Raw genomic sequence first — 16,541 nt, 5'->3', positions numbered from 1 at the left:
CAACCTGTCTGGTATCCTTACAAAAAGAAAAATTTGGGTACAGAGAGATTGACCAGGGATGCACATGCAGAGGTAAGACACGCTCAGAAGCCAAGGCGGGAAACCCACCCGGCTGGCACCCTGACTTTTGACGTCCAGCCTCCAGAACTGTGAGACAATAAATTCCTGTGGTGTGAGCCATCCAGTCTGTGGTGCTTTGTTATGACGAGCTGAGCGAACTGACACTAACACAGAGCCTGAGGCCAGGCCAGCAGCAGCACTGGGCTCCCCAGGAGGTGCCGCCTCTGCAGGAGCAGGGCAAGGGCATCCGGGGACTCAGAAAGGAGGGCCCTCGCCAGCCCGAGAACAGAATGGCCGGGATCTGATGGTAGGTGCCCGGTCTGCACACGGAGACAGCGCAGGGGCGGGGGGGTCTCCCAGCCCACACATCTCAAGTGGGCCAAGCAGATGCCAAGGGCCAGAGCTCAACTCCTCGGGCAGCGAAAATAACAGAGGGTCAGTCACGAAAGGAATCACTGCCTGGCTTATAAAAAGAGACCGACAGTGCACTTGAAAAATTATAAAAGTATCAGGAGCCCCTTGGTCTTACTTAAAGAGCCCAGTTTAAACCACTGTCCTTTAACGCAGCTTATGTTTCATTTATTCACCATATGGAGCACCTGGGGATTTGTGATGCTGGGCGAGGCAGGAAAAGCTCAGGTCCTTTCGTGCCATTCGTGACTAAATTAAGGGATGGCACGTGCATGATTTCATTTGGCTCTGCTCACAGCCCACAAAGGCAGTAACACAGGAAGAATTACTACCACCAGCCCCACTTAACTGTGAGAAAATGAGAAAACTGAGGTTTTTGGGGGTTAACCAGGCTGCTCAAGGTCAGAACCCCACCCCAGATGTGTGCTGTGCATCTACTACATGCCAGGCATTGCTCAAGTCTGAGGTATAAGAGTGAGAAAGACAGAGAGCCCACCCGCAAGGGAGCAGAATCAAAGTGGAAGAAAGACAACAATTAAATAAATGCAGTGTTCCACTGACCGCTACGCGCTGTGGCACCTCGTTAGTAAGGTCATTAAAACTAAACCATGCACAAGTTACCCATTTCTTCCTGTTATAGGCAGGTTATAACCATCTCAACGTGAACCGCTAGAAGCTAAGCAAGTGCAAATTCTACCTCTACTGAAATGGTTCCGTCCAGGAGAAAGCCATGTCTGTGCTCTCCCTTCTGGCTGCATCGGTCGTGGGCCCTGAGCCGGCAATCCTGACATGCTGAGCTCTAAAACACGAAGCACTGAGTTGAAGGACAAAAGTATTTCAGGACAAAGGGTCACCTGGATGGTGACTAAGGTGTAGATTCCACTGCGGCCACCAGCCTGGTACTGTTGGTCACTCCATAAACGTTTGCTGTCTCACGACTCCCATTTCCTCTTAGAGGTCTCGGGCAGGCTGGGCCTCGGGTAAGCCTCTCAGGGGCCCTGCTTGTCTGCTGGTGGGACAGGCCAGGTGCACCCCGACATGTGCTCTGAAAGCCGCGTGTGGGGGAGACCCCAGACCTCACTCCCTCCACACAATGAAAGAGCCCAATAAATGCCACTCCCCTTCCTCCACCAAAGCCCCAGTCAGTCTGTACAATCAGTCAAACCCAGGAATCAATGCAGAGAATAACCTGCAAAGGCCCCTCCAGCTCCAAGCACCCAGACTCTTGGAAGAGCTGAGTGATGTTTTACAGTCACACATCTCAAAGCCGGGGAACCCTCTCAGCCCCGGGATGAGGTCAGCCCCTCTTCAAAGTCATGCCATCAACCTCTGAGGGCCTCTGGATCTGAAGCTCTAGAAGATTCTTAAACACTAACCCCAGCTTCTGGGAAACCAGTTGGACCCTCAACAAATGCAAGCACCCAAATGTTTCCTGCACTGTAATTGAGTTTCTTTCTGCTCTTTTAACATGGCCTCCATCTGGGCACTGCCAGCCCCAGGTCATGTGTTATTCCCAACAGAACATGTTCAGAGGAAAAGGAGTCCAAGAAACCAAGGAAAGAGAGAGCCACGGGGAACCACACACTCACATAGAGAACCACGGCTTTGGCATGACGGCCACCAAACAAGGACGGTCTAGCTATGTACCCAGGGGCTGGTGGTCTCAGCAGGAAGGCAGTGCTGATGTGGCCAGCATCACGCAAGCAATCCTCAGCAGGCTTCACAGAGAGAGGTATCCCATTGCCCAACCCCAGCACGGCTCATACTGGTCCTCTGCCCATCCACAACACAGCGCGAGCAGGAGACAGGTGAGAATGCCTACCTGAGCCCACAAAAACTATCCCAGGCCTGTCTCACCAACAGTGGTGTTATACCCCAGGAGACCACATGTTGGGCCACTGAACATCTTGCCACAGACACTGGAAGCAGGAGAAGGCCTGGGAAGGGAGGCAGAAGGTGGTAATACAGAGCAGACTGACTTGGCCAGAACTGGGGATTCTGAGATGACTTGGACAATGGCAGTCATGTGGACTTGAGCAGGACCTAAAAGGAGAACTGGTAGTACAGTAATAATAGGGGGCTTTAAAAACCCCACTTACATCAGTGGATAGATCATCCAGAAGAAATCAATATGGAAACAGTGGCTTTGAACAACACATTAGACCAAATGGACCTAACAGATGTCGCAGAACATTCCGTCCGAAAGCAGCAGAAGACAAATTCTTCTCAAGGACACATGGGACATTTTCCAAACACAGTGGTGCTGGGATTGGGCAATGGGATACTTTTCTCTGTTAAGCCTCCTTGGGATCATATGTTAGGACACAACACAAATCTTAATAAATTTACAAGGATTGAAATAATATCAAGTATCTTTTCTGGGCACAATGGCATGAAAATTAATTATATGAAGAAAACTAAAAAATTGAAAAACATCTGGAAATTAGACAACATTGCTACTGAACAACAAATGGGCCAAGGAAGAAATCAAAAGAGAAGTAAAAAAGTACCTCAAGACAAATGAAAATGTAAATATAACATAGCAAAATTCATGGGATTCAGCAAATGTCATCCTAAGAGGGAAATTCATAGCAATACACACCTACCTCAAGAAACAAGACAAGTCTCAAATAAACAACCTAACTACACCTCAAAGAGCTAGGGGGAAAAAAGAACAAAGCTCAAAGTTAGTAGTAGAAGGAAGGAAATAATAAAGATTAAGCAGAAATAAATGAAATACAGACTAAAAAGATAATAGAGAAGGTCAATAAACCCAAGAATTGATTCTTTGAAAAGATAAAATTGACAAACCTTTAGCATGACTCACCAAGAGAAAGACCCAAATAAAATTAGAAATGAAAGAGGAACTGTTACAACTGATACCATAGAAATACAAAGGACCATTAAGACACTACTATGAACAATTACACACTAAAAAACTGGATGACCTAGAGGAAATAGAAAAATTCCTAGGAATATACAACCTACCAAGATAGAATCATGATGAAAATAGAAAATCTGAGCAGATCAATTATTAGTAAGGAGATTAAATCAGTAATCAAAAGCCTCTCAACAAACAAAAGTTCAGAACCAGATGGCTTCACTGGTGAATTCTACCAAAGAGTCAAAGAAGAACACAAATTGTCTCAACCTCTTCCAAAAAAACAGAAGAGGAGGGAACTCTTCCAGACTCACTTTACAAAGCCAGATTACCCTGATACCAACACTAGACAAGGATGCCACAAGAAAAGCAAAATGATAGGCCAATACCCCTGGTGAACATAGATGCAAGAGTCCTCAACAAAATATTAGCAAACTGAATTCAACAGTACGTTAAAATGATCATATACCGCAATCAAGTGGGATCTACTCCAGGGATGCAAGGATGGTTCAACATCCACAAACCAGTTAATGTGACATACCACATTAACAAAATGAAGGATAAAAACATATGATCATCTTAAAAGATGAAAAAAAGCATTTGGCAAACTTCAACATCCATTTATGATAAAAATGCTCAATAAAGTGGGTACAGAGGGAATGTACCTCAACATAATAAAGGCCATATATGACAAGCCCATAGCTAACACCATACTCAACAGTGAAAAGCTGAAAGGTTTTCCTCTAAGATAAAGCACAAAAGAAGGCCCAGTCTCACCATTCTTATTCAGCGTTGTATTGGAAATCCTAGCCAGAACAATTAGGCAAGAAAAAGAAATAAAAGACACCCAAATTGGAAAGGAATAAGTACAACTTTCCCCATTTGCAGATAACATTATATTATATTTAGAAAACCCTAAAGGCCCTATCAAAAAATTAACAAATGAACTCAGTAAAGTTGCAGGATACCCAAAAACCTGCTGCATTTCTATACACTAATAATGAACTATCAGAAAGAGAAATTAAGAAAACAATCCCATTTACAATTGCATCCAAAAGAATAAAATATCTAGAAATAAATTTAACCAAGGAATTGCATATGAAAACTATAAAACATTGAAAGAAATTGAAAACAACACAAATAAATGGGAAGATATTCTATGCTGGAAGATATTCTATGTTGGAAGAACTAATGTTGTTAAAATGTCCATAGTACCTAAACTAATATACAGATTCAATGCAATTCCTATCAAAAGTCCAATGGCATTTTTCACAGAAACAGAAGTCATAAAATTTGTATGGAACCATTAAAGACTCCAAAGAGCCAAAGCTATCTTGAGAAAGAACAAAAAAGCAGGAATCACATTTCCTGATTTCAAACTATATTGCAAAGCTATAGTAATCAAAACAGTGTGGTAGTGACATAAAACAGATACATAGATCAATGGAACAGAATAAAGAGCCCAGAAATAAACCCATGCATATATGGTCAATTAATTTACAACAAAGGAACCAAGAATAGACAATGGGGAAAGGAGATATCTCTTCAATAAGTGGTAGTGGGAAAATTTTAACAGCAAAAGAATGAAACTGGAAAATCTTAAAATGAAACTGGTGTAATGAAATGTTACACATACACAACAATCAATTCAAAATAGATTAAAGACTTGAATCCAAAACCTGAAACCATAAAACTCCTAAAAGAAATTAAGCAGTAATCTCCTTGACACTGGTTTTGGCAATGACTTTTCTAACCTAATGCCAAAAGCAAAAATAAACAAATGGGACTACATCAAACTAAAAAGCTCCTGCACAGCAAAGGAAACCATCAACAGATAAGGCTGCCTACTGAATGGAGGAAAATATTTGCAAAATTAAAAATCTGGTAAGGGGTTAATATCCAAAATACACATTAATATATAAAGAACTCATACAACCTGATAGCAAAAAAACTCCAAACAAACCAAGTTAAAGAATGGAGCAGCAGTTCAGTGTCTGCTAATTCAGTGTTGGTGTTGAATTTATAGAAATAACTACTGCAAACAATGAGAATGAACTACATTTAAGAAGAAACAAAGTACACTGAGCACCTTACCCTAGCAGACAATTCCACCACTACCTGTCCTCGTGAGCAACATCAAACTCCATCCCTTTGGTCTGTGCTCAGAGTTTATTCCAACTTTCGTCTAGGTGCTGATGTCTCATATAAGTGTGTTCCCAGATGCCATTCACCCAGTTAAGTCCCACTAGGTGTCTTCGTGCTACAGTCGGAACACCAGGATTTGGACCCTCGAAAGGTTCCAGCTTCAACCACCTTTCCCACCACCAATGTCTTACACTTCTGCCTCAGCCCAAGTTTCTCCTGCTCAAATGTTGAGAAGTTTCCTATTGAAAGCAGTTCCTCTCGCCCCAGAGGTTGGAGGTAAGAATGCCCCCGTGACAATCAGCCATAAAACGTTCGTTCAAGAGCCACCTTTCATTTGTGAATCCTTTCCACCTTCTCAGAACATAAGCAAAAAGGTTTCTTCTGATGACAAGGAGAGAAAACATAGCAGAAGACAGAAATCCGACCTGGGACTCTCCCATCTACCCCTCTGTGATGCTTAGCAAACATGCCAGCAGAATGACAAGGTTATTTAAAACCAAGTGACAGCTGTCTGCATCTATTTAATGACACACCTTCTGCACCTGTCAAACAAGCTAAGGAAGACTTTTTAAAGGAAGAGATGTACAACACCTTTTATTTTCAGCCAATCTGATCGACACCAAGTATGAGATATTTTGAATTTACACCCAACACCCACATTTTTGTGGCAATGGCTATCTCTCTTCCCACCTTAAGAACAAAAATGGGACACTATTAAAATTCATTAAAGTTCCCAAGGCTGACAGGGAGTGGTGTTTATACTAGAGGATTGTATGCTGGAAGAAACTGCTGTTTATCTTATGGCTGAAAAAATGTATAGAATGAAATTATAAGGCAGAAGTTAACCTAGAAGAGTTTATCAATTTGTAAGCTGTGGGCTTTGTGTGTGCACACAAGCTTCTCAGGTTTTTTTTTCAAATGAAAAGAGATAAAACAATTAGTCCCTCTCTCTCCTCGCTCTGAAACCAAGAACAGACTTCAGAATGAACCATGGAGTGTGCGGAATCAAGAAAAAATATGATCAACGCTGTGCTTACCACTTATCTCCATCACTCCCCCAGCAATGAAAGCAATAACAATAGCAATAATAGTAACTAACAGATCTAGGCACTTACTAAGTGCAGGGCGCTGTAGGTTGAATAGTGTCCCCCCAAAATTGACATCTACCTGGCACCTGTGAATGGGACCTTCTTTGAAGATAGGGCCTTTGCAGATGTGATCGAGTTAAGATGAGGTCGCACAGGACTAGGGCGGGCCCACCTTATAGGAAGAGAGGACTTTGGAAATAGAAACACAGAGAGAAGACCACGTGACAACAGAGCAGAGATGTATCTCCAAGCCGAGGGCACCACTGCAGGAACCATCAGAAACTAGGAGAAGGCAGAACGGATCCCCCCACTCCGAGCCACCCCCACACTGCCCCTGGTGCTGCGGGCTGAGGCACAGGGTCCCAGCTGCACAGCAGACACACCATCAACCCCAAAGCGGGCATTCCGCTTCTATCCACTGGTCTCCTGAGTTTGGCTAAGGCAGGTGCAACCCTGAGACAGGTCTGCTCAGACTGCCAGTAAATTCAGGCTTTGGACCATGGTCACAAACGCCCCCCTGGACACCTCCTGGGACGCAGCGTGCCAGCTCTCTGGGGGCCGTGTTCTTGGCTGAAATCCAGCACGAGCCTCTTCTCTCATCTTCGGGTTTTCTACAAGCATGCAGATTATTTTTTGGCAGCCAGTGCCACTTGATGGTCGACTCATTAGTTTTAGAACCAAAGTTTTAGAACCAAATAATCCCATTATATATGATCTGATTGGCTCATATAATGATCCCTGGTTCTAACAAATATTTATTGAGCATGACACTATGCTTGGTACATTACATTTTTTCAAAAAAATAATTTACTTAGCTAGTGATCCCAAATCCCCTAATTGAATTTACTCTTAAATGTGTTTAATTGTCCTACAAATGAAATGGCAAGCTTCAAACCAAGGTTGAGACAAGCACAGAATAAAAATGAGACGAGGAGAAACGCTCAGCATTAGCCCCCACCCAGCCAGGACTCCACCGCCAGGTCTCACCCACCTACCTGTCTGAGCACATCCAGGGGCCACTTCTGGGCATTTAACAGTCATGCTCACAACCTGATGTTACCCCCACATCAGACTGGGAAAGCCAGGGCACAGAGGGGGGGTTAATTTGCCCCATCAGACTCAGGACGCAGGGAAGGCGGCAGGCAGAACTGGAAGCTGGGCAACCCAGCCCCAAAGTCTGTGCGCTTTGCCCCTTGCCCCCCTGCCTCGAGGTCAAAACTCAGCCACAGTAGTCCACGTGCAGCCCAGACACTGAATTTTTTTTTCATTTATTAAATTGTGGTAAAATATACATAACATAAAATTTACTATTTTAACTATTTTTAAGTGTTCAACTCAACGTCACACTGCTGTGCAACCAGTGCCACCATCCATCTCCAGGCCTTTTTCATCTTCCCAAACTGGAACCCCGTCCCCATCCCCCTCCCCAGCCCGGGCACCCACCCTTCTACTTTCTGTCTCTGTGAATTTGACTCCTCCAGGGACCTCATCTGAGTGGAATCACACAGGATTCGTCCTTTTGTGACTTACTATCATGTCCCAAGTTTTGGACGTGTTGTGGGATGCGTCAGAATTTCCTTCCTTTTTAAGGCTGAATGCTATTCCACTGTGCATATGGAGCACACCTTGTTTATGCTCCACGGACACTTGGGTTGCTCCCACCTCTGGCTGCTGTGTATGGCGTAGCCGTGTCACTAAGGACCACAAGCCCAGGAAAGAGGAAGCAGCAGGTACAGGACAGACCCACTGGCACCTCCCGGACGCCAGGCCCGCCACAGTCCTCTCACGGGAAAGATCCTGACTGCTTGTCTACACTGTTCATGTTCTGCTCTGACACTCACGTCAATAGATCACTGCAAAAGGCATAGGTGGCAACAGCAGAAACTTTAAACAGCCATCTCTCTGAGAACATTCTAGAAAGTAGAATGTGTTAGACAAATGTGCGTGTTGGGGGGTCAAACTGGGGATTGACAAGGTGCATCCCGAGCCCACATCTGGCCCACCACCGCTTTTTGTAAATAAGGTTTTATCGGCACACAGCTGCACCTATGTTTCTGTATGTCCATGGCTCTTTCACGCCATGACAGCTAAAGTTGCTCCCAGAGACCAGAAGACTCATAAGTCTAAAATATTTACTCTATGGGCCTTTATGGAAAAAGACTGCTGACTTTTCCATGATTGACAGAATTTGTAACACAAGGTTTTAATATTTTCAAGGGGTGGGGGACTTTGGATTAGGGTGACAGCAGGGACACAGATTTCTTTCAACACCCTCAGGGTCAGGAAGGGAAAGTGGGGGGCAGTCCTTGGACTTCCTGGGCTGCCACGCCACCACGTACACGAGGCCAGCTCCTGCTTGGGTGGCGTTCGCACCACCTCCGGGTGGTACAACCTTCACGTGGCACTTCCCACTGAAGTCCTTTAACTGCCTCCACCTTCAGGTGGCCTGTCTCCAGGTCTGACTGTCCTCGTCCCCTTGTAAGGGCCCCCATCACGCGGGGCCAGGCACCCACCCCACAGGACCTCATGGGACTTACATTAAATCACATCTGCAAAGACATGATTTCCAGTTAAGTTCACATGCATGGGCCCTGGGGGTTAGGACGTGACCACCTCTCTTGGGGATACAGTCACCCCATACAACCTTCACCTGCTTCCTTTCACAGCCCCTTCTTGGTCTGCTGCACAATATTCACATGCGTCAGTGCTTCCTGGCATGACCTTCATTTATTAAATGCAGCACCAACTATACAAAGGGCTCCTTAGATAGGGTGGCTGCTTCCCCATCTCCCTGCGCAGCTAAGTCGGATACTCCACAGCCTTGCGTCGGGACCATTGCCTGCTCACATAACCCCTGAGACACAGAACCACTCACCCGGCGATGTCAAGGCTGGGCCCCCAGGGCTTCCTCAGTAGCCAAATGCCCAGGGGTGGAGTCACGCGCTATCAGCGGCTACAGCTTGGCTGCAGAACATTCTGTGCTTTGTATTAATCCCCCCAGTGCCTATAAACAGCCCCAGCAATGTAACAGCTCTTCCGGCCTCTGCCTCTCACCTCATGAGAATTATATATATTCTGCAGATGGGAATTTGCAGCCGTGAAGCACATGTCTTTGATTACATGGCAGCTGTCAAATGAGACCTTTTCCACTAACTGGCAGGAAGGCTTTTATGGCTGCCTGGCTAAAGTGTCACAGGAGATCTATGCTTCCCCACCCCTTGGAAGTCAGCAGCATCGACGGAGAGCCACGGGCCACCTGGGACTTCATTCCACAGTTTAGACAAAAGCCAGACACCGCACACCTGACAGGAGTGTGTGCACGGCACAGGTGGAAGTAAGTATCCAGCCCGGCCCTGGCTTTGGCTTCCATTTCTACTTATTTGCCCAATTTTCTCCTCCACACACCTGATGATGAATGTGTGCTTCCTTAGATGACACTTGACGGTTCATGAGGCCTTTTCTCCCACGTGAACACATTTAATTCTTAAAACAATCCTGGTATTGGTAAGAAAGGGGTTGCCATCAATACTCGTTCAGAGAAGGGAATAGGGCTGAACCCAGCTCAAGGTCACCAGCTTGAAGTGACCCAAGTTTTGTGTCTCCCCGCCCATCCACAGCATAGAAAGTCTTAAGAGGTACAGAACATCTTTTTTGGGGGGTGGGGGATTTCTTTTCCAATAAGTTTAAGATGATGCAAAAAGAATTAAAATCACTATCTCAAACATAGTGCATAGAACCTATGCCCTAGATTGGGGGTTGGAAAACCTCAGGGGCCAAATGTGGTCCCTCGCCTGCTTTTGTAAATAAAGCTTTATTGGAACACAGCCACAGCCCTCCATTTTGTATTTTTTATGGCTGTTTGCCTCCGAGGGCAGAGTTGAGTAGTTGCCACAGAGACTGAAATCTTTACCATCTAACCCTTTACAGTCAAAGCTGTATATGTATATGACGACTGGGAATCAGAGGAAGGAATTTGGGTGAGTCCAGGACAGACACACTCCCAGAGGCCTTGTATGCCCACAATATCGAGGCTAAAGCAGAAGCAGGCATGGGGCTTGATGAGGGCGGGAGCATCGAGATCCAGTTCCTGCCAGAGGTGAGCAGAGGCTGGGTCCCAGGCTGGACTGCTTTGGTACTAAATCCACTCACTTCGTGTCCTGGATGCTGAGCCCTCGTCCTGGGCGGGTCTCCCGCCTTTAACAGGACTACTGCAGCTCATAAAGTTCCCTGCAATATGCTCAGAAATCATGCCTAAAATCTAATCACTTCAATACTGAGGAAAACACAAACCACTCGATGGGGCCACCCCAGCCATAGGTACCCACCTCCAAGCATCTTTTGCTGCCGCAGAAATCAAATCGACCTCCAAATGCCGCGTGCGCTTGTGTCCCCTGCTCACAGTTTTGCTTGGGTATTTTCATACCAGCTAAAATGTATGAACAGCACCGAAATTTAATCAGACCGAAGCTAACCTTGAGAATGGACCTTCCATTCTAGTCTGGTGCCTGACTTGAGAAAGGCTGGAGAGAGAGCCCCCTGCTGGCTGCCTGCTGATCACGCGCACAGGGGACGCTGCTCATTTGGACACCAACATACGCGGTGCTCACAAGTCTGCAGGGGGCTTCCGCGAGACCACTCGACAAGAGACCTGACTTCCCGCCTCCTCCCGGGGCCTCAATTTCCTCATCTGCAAAATCAGGCTCAGTTTTCATTTCGTTTCTCTTGAACGGAGGCCCAGTCCAGAGTACAGCCATGGAGTCAGGCAGCACGGACTGCAGCCCGGCTGCCCTGGCCACGCAGCCTGGAGGCCATGGTGTCGGAGCCATCGGATTTTAAGCACAACTTGCCGCCCCAGGTCGGCTGCACGTGTGACCTGACCTCAATCACCCACCTTCCTGGGGCTGACTCAGTGCGGGTGCAGGCTCTCCAGCCCCCACCCCCGGGATGCTGCAGGGACGGGTGCCACACACGCAGGACAGGGTCACACCAGTGCAAAATCCCTGGGTCAGCCTCCTCAAGGCCCACTTCCTCTGCTTTCCCAAGGTGTGCTTACCCTTGACAGACCTTTTCTGCTTGAAATAACGCAAGCTGGGTCTCCGTCACTGGCCACCTAAACTGACCTGACAACGCCACTCCGCTCAGAGCTCAGACCGTCCCTCCACACAGAGGTAAAGAGGATTCCCGATAATCCACCCCGTTCAAATGCAAGGCCCCCACGCTTCGGCATTTATCCTGGTGCTGGGATTTTTTGGTTGCTTTTTGCTTGTTGGGTTCTCAGCAGTGGCTGCTCACAGGCGTCTCAGGGGTGGGAAGGGCCCCTGGGAGATGGGCCCCCATGGCCAGGGCCACACTCTGCCCCGGGGATCCTAGCACTGAACGCTGCCCCCAGTTGACAGAACTGCCTCCCTCCTGCCGTGCTGCAGCAAAGCTGGGTCGCTCCATCCTATTTCACCAGGCTCCCTCTTAAAAATAAACACGCCTTGAAAGAGGAGGCCAGGCAAGAAGCAGGCTTCCTGTGGCTCATGACTGGCCCTGGTGCTGACCCTTGACCAGAGAGGATGATATGGCCTCTGCCACCAGTGGTCACGACCAAAGAGGGGACTGGGACCACCTCTGTGTGGCCCGCCACCTCACCTCACACGCCCCACAGGCCACTCCCCACAGGGCCTCAGCATTCCAGCTGTGTTCTGTGGCTGCCCTAACAAAGGACTACAAATGGGCGGCTTAAGCAACAGGAATTTGCTCTCCCACGGTCAGGAGGCTGTGGTCCAAGGGCAGGGTGTCCGAGCGCTGGTGTCCCCTGAGCCCTTCTCTGGGGGGAGCGGACACTGACCCCTCTCCCCATCCTCATGTCATCGTCCCTCTGTGTGCGCCTGTGGCCTGATTTCCCCTTTACAAGGACACCGTTCACGTTAGCTCAGGGCCACCTCAATGGCTGAACTCTAACTCGATCACTGCTATAAAGAGCCCGTCTCCAAATAAGGCCACACTGAGGGACTGGAGTTGTAACTGCAACACACGAATTTAGGAGGACAGAACTCACAGGTCTTCCTCCCCACCCGCCTCTCAGCCTCTAGGTCTTCGCACATGTTGTTCCCTCCACTTACACCCAACCCTTCCCCCAAGTCCAACTCATCCTCCAGCTCGGAGCTCAAGAACCAGTCTGCAGGGGAGTGGGTGCTCCCTGGCCCCAGGCCGGGGCCCACACCCAGCACAGGCTTTTAGCCCCCTCATCCCTGGGCTCTGCTTCCTCACTGGGCAGGGTTGGCACTGGAACATTCCAGGCTGCTCCCAGGTCCTGCCCAGCGGATGCCTGTTGAAGAAACGATGGAGCGGGTGAATGACTCCCTCCACTTTCACGTAGTCCTTACAGCAGAGGGTGGCTGGAGGGAAGCACTCGCCGGCCCCCCGCCCCTCACAGCTGTGTCCTTAAGCCTGTGTCCTGGGGTCACCTGGGGGGCCCTGAATACCTCCTGCACCTCACTGTGCCTCTGAGGTCTTATCCGGAGTGAATCCTCTCCACGAGCTTCAGGGAGGCAGGGCAGGCCTCCTCTTGTCCATTTTACAGATGAGGAAACTGAGGCTAGGGGAGACTGTGACCCACGCAGGGTGGCAAGTCAGAGCGCAGCCTAGTGGCTGGGAACAGACTTGACATGGAAACCAGCTCCCCCATGTTGGCGCCGTGGGGCCCAGGGTGGACCCTCTCCTCTCCGCTCTCCATCCAGAGGTTCCTCACCTGCGAAATGGGGTCTGTGGGTAAAACCGCAATATTTCCAGAATCTCTCACCGGCCTTAGTCCATCTCCACCTCAACAGGTATTACAAGCGGGGTGGAGGGTGCGCACACACCCGGACCAGAGAGGTCGGTGGGGCCTTGGCGAGAGATGCGGGGCAGCAGGAGTAGGCGACTGCTTGCAAGCAATGAATGGGTCTCTTCCACTCTGATTTCGGCTTCAAAGGTTTATTTTCCCTGGGCTGGGAATGTATTTCCCCCCTGGAGTTACAGGGTCCCAGCAGCGCCCACCCTGCTCGGTGCTGGCTCAGGAAGTATTCACAGCAGATGGGAGACAACAGCCCTCCGGTGCCACCCCCCTGCTGCCCTGTGCTCAGCCCCCCTGTGCAGACCTCCCTTAATCCTCAAAGCCATCAGAGATCAGGTGCTGATCCCACCCCACTGATAAGGGCCCGGAGGCTCCGGTCAACAACTCTTGTCTCAGCCTCCAAGTCCCCAGCCACACCCTCCAGGCAGCCCTGAACCGGTGAACAAAATAAGTTGGTGCCAACACCACAGGGTCTTGCCTGGGATTCTGCAGGACCGTCCATGGCTAGCACACCACTCCAGCTGATGCTACCGGAGCAACAAGCACCCCTCTGTACCTCTTTAATCAGGTGTATGCAGGAGGTGCTGCAAACACAGGTGACATGATCAAGACAGCCTGCCTCTTGGCTCAGTGATTGTCAACTGCCTGTCCTTTGGGCCCAGACCGACCTCTATCAGACTTGGCAGGTGGCCCCTGCAGAGCCGACTCTGTTCACCTCGGGACCATGAGCCCATCTCCCTCCAGCGGTCAGGCCCCCACCGCCATCAGCCCAGTCCAGCCAGGAGCGTGACCTTCCCACTAGTTGTCATTGACTTCCAACCCCAAGGGTGAGACGCCAGCAAGGAAAAGTGGCAAGAACCAGGCAAGCGGGCAGCAGAGGGGGCCTGGCAGTGCAGGAACCAGGTGCTGCCCGGGCCTCACATGTGGGTAACACCAGGCACACTGGGAACAACTGCACTTACAAGAGCATCCAAACGGGTAAACTACCCAGGGAGAGGTCTAGCCAAGCAGGCAAAAGCCTCGTACACTGAAAACTACAGGACACTCGAAAGGGAATTACAGAAGAGGCACCCAAATCGACGGGAAGACTCCGTGTTCACGACCGGGAGGCTTAGCACTGGTAAAATGATGGCACTACCCGAAGCGATCTTCAGACTCAGTACAACCCCCATGAAAATCCCAACGGCAGCTTTTACAGAAGCAGGAAAACCCACCCTGAAATTCATGTGGAATCTCCAGGGACCCAGAAGAGTCAAAATAATCTTGAAAAAGCAGGTCAACATGAGAGAAATTCACCACGAAGCTGCAGTAATCAAGATAGTGTGGTGCTGGCCCAGGAAAGGCATAGAGCCCAGAAATAAACCCACACCCCAACGGTAAACTGCCTTTCAGCAAGGGGCCAAGATCGTGCAGTGGGGCACAGGCAGTGGACAGCAGGAGTGAGGGAGCCTCCAGGGAGGTCGCCCCAGCCCATCAGCTCCACGGGGGCCGGGCCAGCATGTACAGCAGGGCCGCTCCACGGGTCTCCTGCCCCCAGCCTGGTACCTGGTCTCGGGGGAGCTCAAGCATGCTGGAGAATGACCGCATGCCTGTAAACACTGATTCATAAGTAACAGTGAACAACAGAAAAGCCAGGCTGGAACATTAGACACCAGGCCCAATGGTAATATTCCCCCAAAGGACCTGGGCTCCTGAGCACCCACCCGTGCATTTTCCCTCCCTGCAACTCTTCCAAACTATCACGTTGACCCACTGGGTCATAAAATCAGCTTAGTAATGAAATGAAATAGAATTGGATAGAAAAGGTCAATGTGCTTCGCTTACGGAAGGACACTATTTCATGAAACTTTTAAGTTGCATATATATTTACGGATATGGAGAAATATGTATGAGTGAACTGATGTTTCTTTGTAAATTGTATTTCTTACCCATGGGTCAAGGTCAAAATACAAGTTTAGCAGCCACGGTCTCCGCTCAGAAGTTTCTGACTGATTGCTGGTCCCTTAAGACCCTGATCAAAGTCTCCCTTGTAAGCGGACGGGTCAAGCAAAAATGCACCCACTTTCTGGGGGTCCCCCTTCTCGCGAGTATGAAGACCTGCCTCAAAAGCATCATAGGAGGAATGGGGTAAGACCATCTGTGCCCAGCCTCCGGGCAGCACCAGCTTCATATGGGACAGCAGCCATCACTGCACGATGGCAGACAAAGAGGGGGCAGACTGGACAACCTCATCAAGCCCCAGTCCCCCAACCTCACCCCCAGGTTCAGGACGCCACCTTGGAAAAATGCATGGATACTGATTGACAGCAGGCTCCAGGTTAGACACATACTATTTTTTTTAACTGCTTTATCAGAATAAGAATTCACATTCTTATTTTAAGTGTGCAATTCTGTGCTTTGTTTGTATATTCACAGGTTGTGTAACCATCACCACAATCAATCAAGGAACGGGCTCATTACCCCAGAAAGTCACTCTCCATCCCTCCTCCCCCAGCCGCTGGCAACCACTGATCTATCTTCTGTGTCTGTGGATCAACCCATTCTGCACCTTTCACGTCAATGGAATCACACAATATGTGGCCTTTTGTGTCTGGCTTCTTGCACAGAGCATCACGTTTTTAAGGTGGGCCCATGCTGTAGCATGTAGCGGTACTTGGTTCCTTTTGACTGCTGAATAATATTCCTTTGTAGGGGGAGGCCATATTGTATTTATCGCTCATCTGCTGATGGACGTTTGGGCTGCTTCCACTGGGTGGCAATTAGGAATAATGAGCAGAGAGTGTTATTGTACATCTTAAACAAACATAAATCTCCTTCGCACTCTGGTTCTGATCAAGCCAGCTAAGTGCTCACAAAAAAAGATATTCTTTTTTTCCAAAAGATCTTCCAAACAGGGAACTTAAGAGCAGCCTAAAAGCAGGACTCTAAGAAAGAAAAACTAAATAGTAATTGTAAGAATGTGTCCTTGCAATGGGACCCAAGCAAAAAATAAAATAAGGAGCAAAGCCCAGCTGCACACAATAAGGCTGAAATCCTGTGTGCTGCACCAACAAAATTTCCGATGATTAAAATCTCATTATACTAATAATATGTTTTCTAGATAGACTTAACTAAAACACTGTCCTCCTCTAACAGA

General features: G+C 48.4%; 1 protein-coding gene across 5 annotated transcripts in view; it reads right to left on the bottom strand.

The window, feature by feature from the left end:
• Positions 1–16,541, bottom strand: part of PARVB (parvin beta) — a 103,089-nt gene that overhangs the window by 74,793 nt on the left and 11,755 nt on the right. The window contains exon 1 of one of the 5 annotated variants that reach the window (XM_037006811.2): positions 5,825–5,960. The exons of 1 other annotated variant lie outside the window; for it this stretch is intronic. In XM_037006811.2, the coding sequence (XP_036862706.1) occupies positions 5,825–5,831 (7 nt within the window). In that variant the 5' untranslated portion in view covers positions 5,832–5,960. Of the gene's footprint in view, positions 1–1,168; positions 1,245–5,759; positions 5,961–16,541 lie in introns of those variants that run through there. 3 more of the 5 variants (XM_073214000.1, XM_037006807.2, XM_037006809.2) reach the window with 3 other exon arrangements.

This window comes from Manis javanica, chromosome 10, assembly GCF_040802235.1.
Source record: "Manis javanica isolate MJ-LG chromosome 10, MJ_LKY, whole genome shotgun sequence".
Lineage (NCBI taxonomy): Eukaryota > Metazoa > Chordata > Mammalia > Pholidota > Manidae > Manis > Manis javanica.
This window is presented reverse-complemented; position numbering and strand designations above follow the sequence as displayed.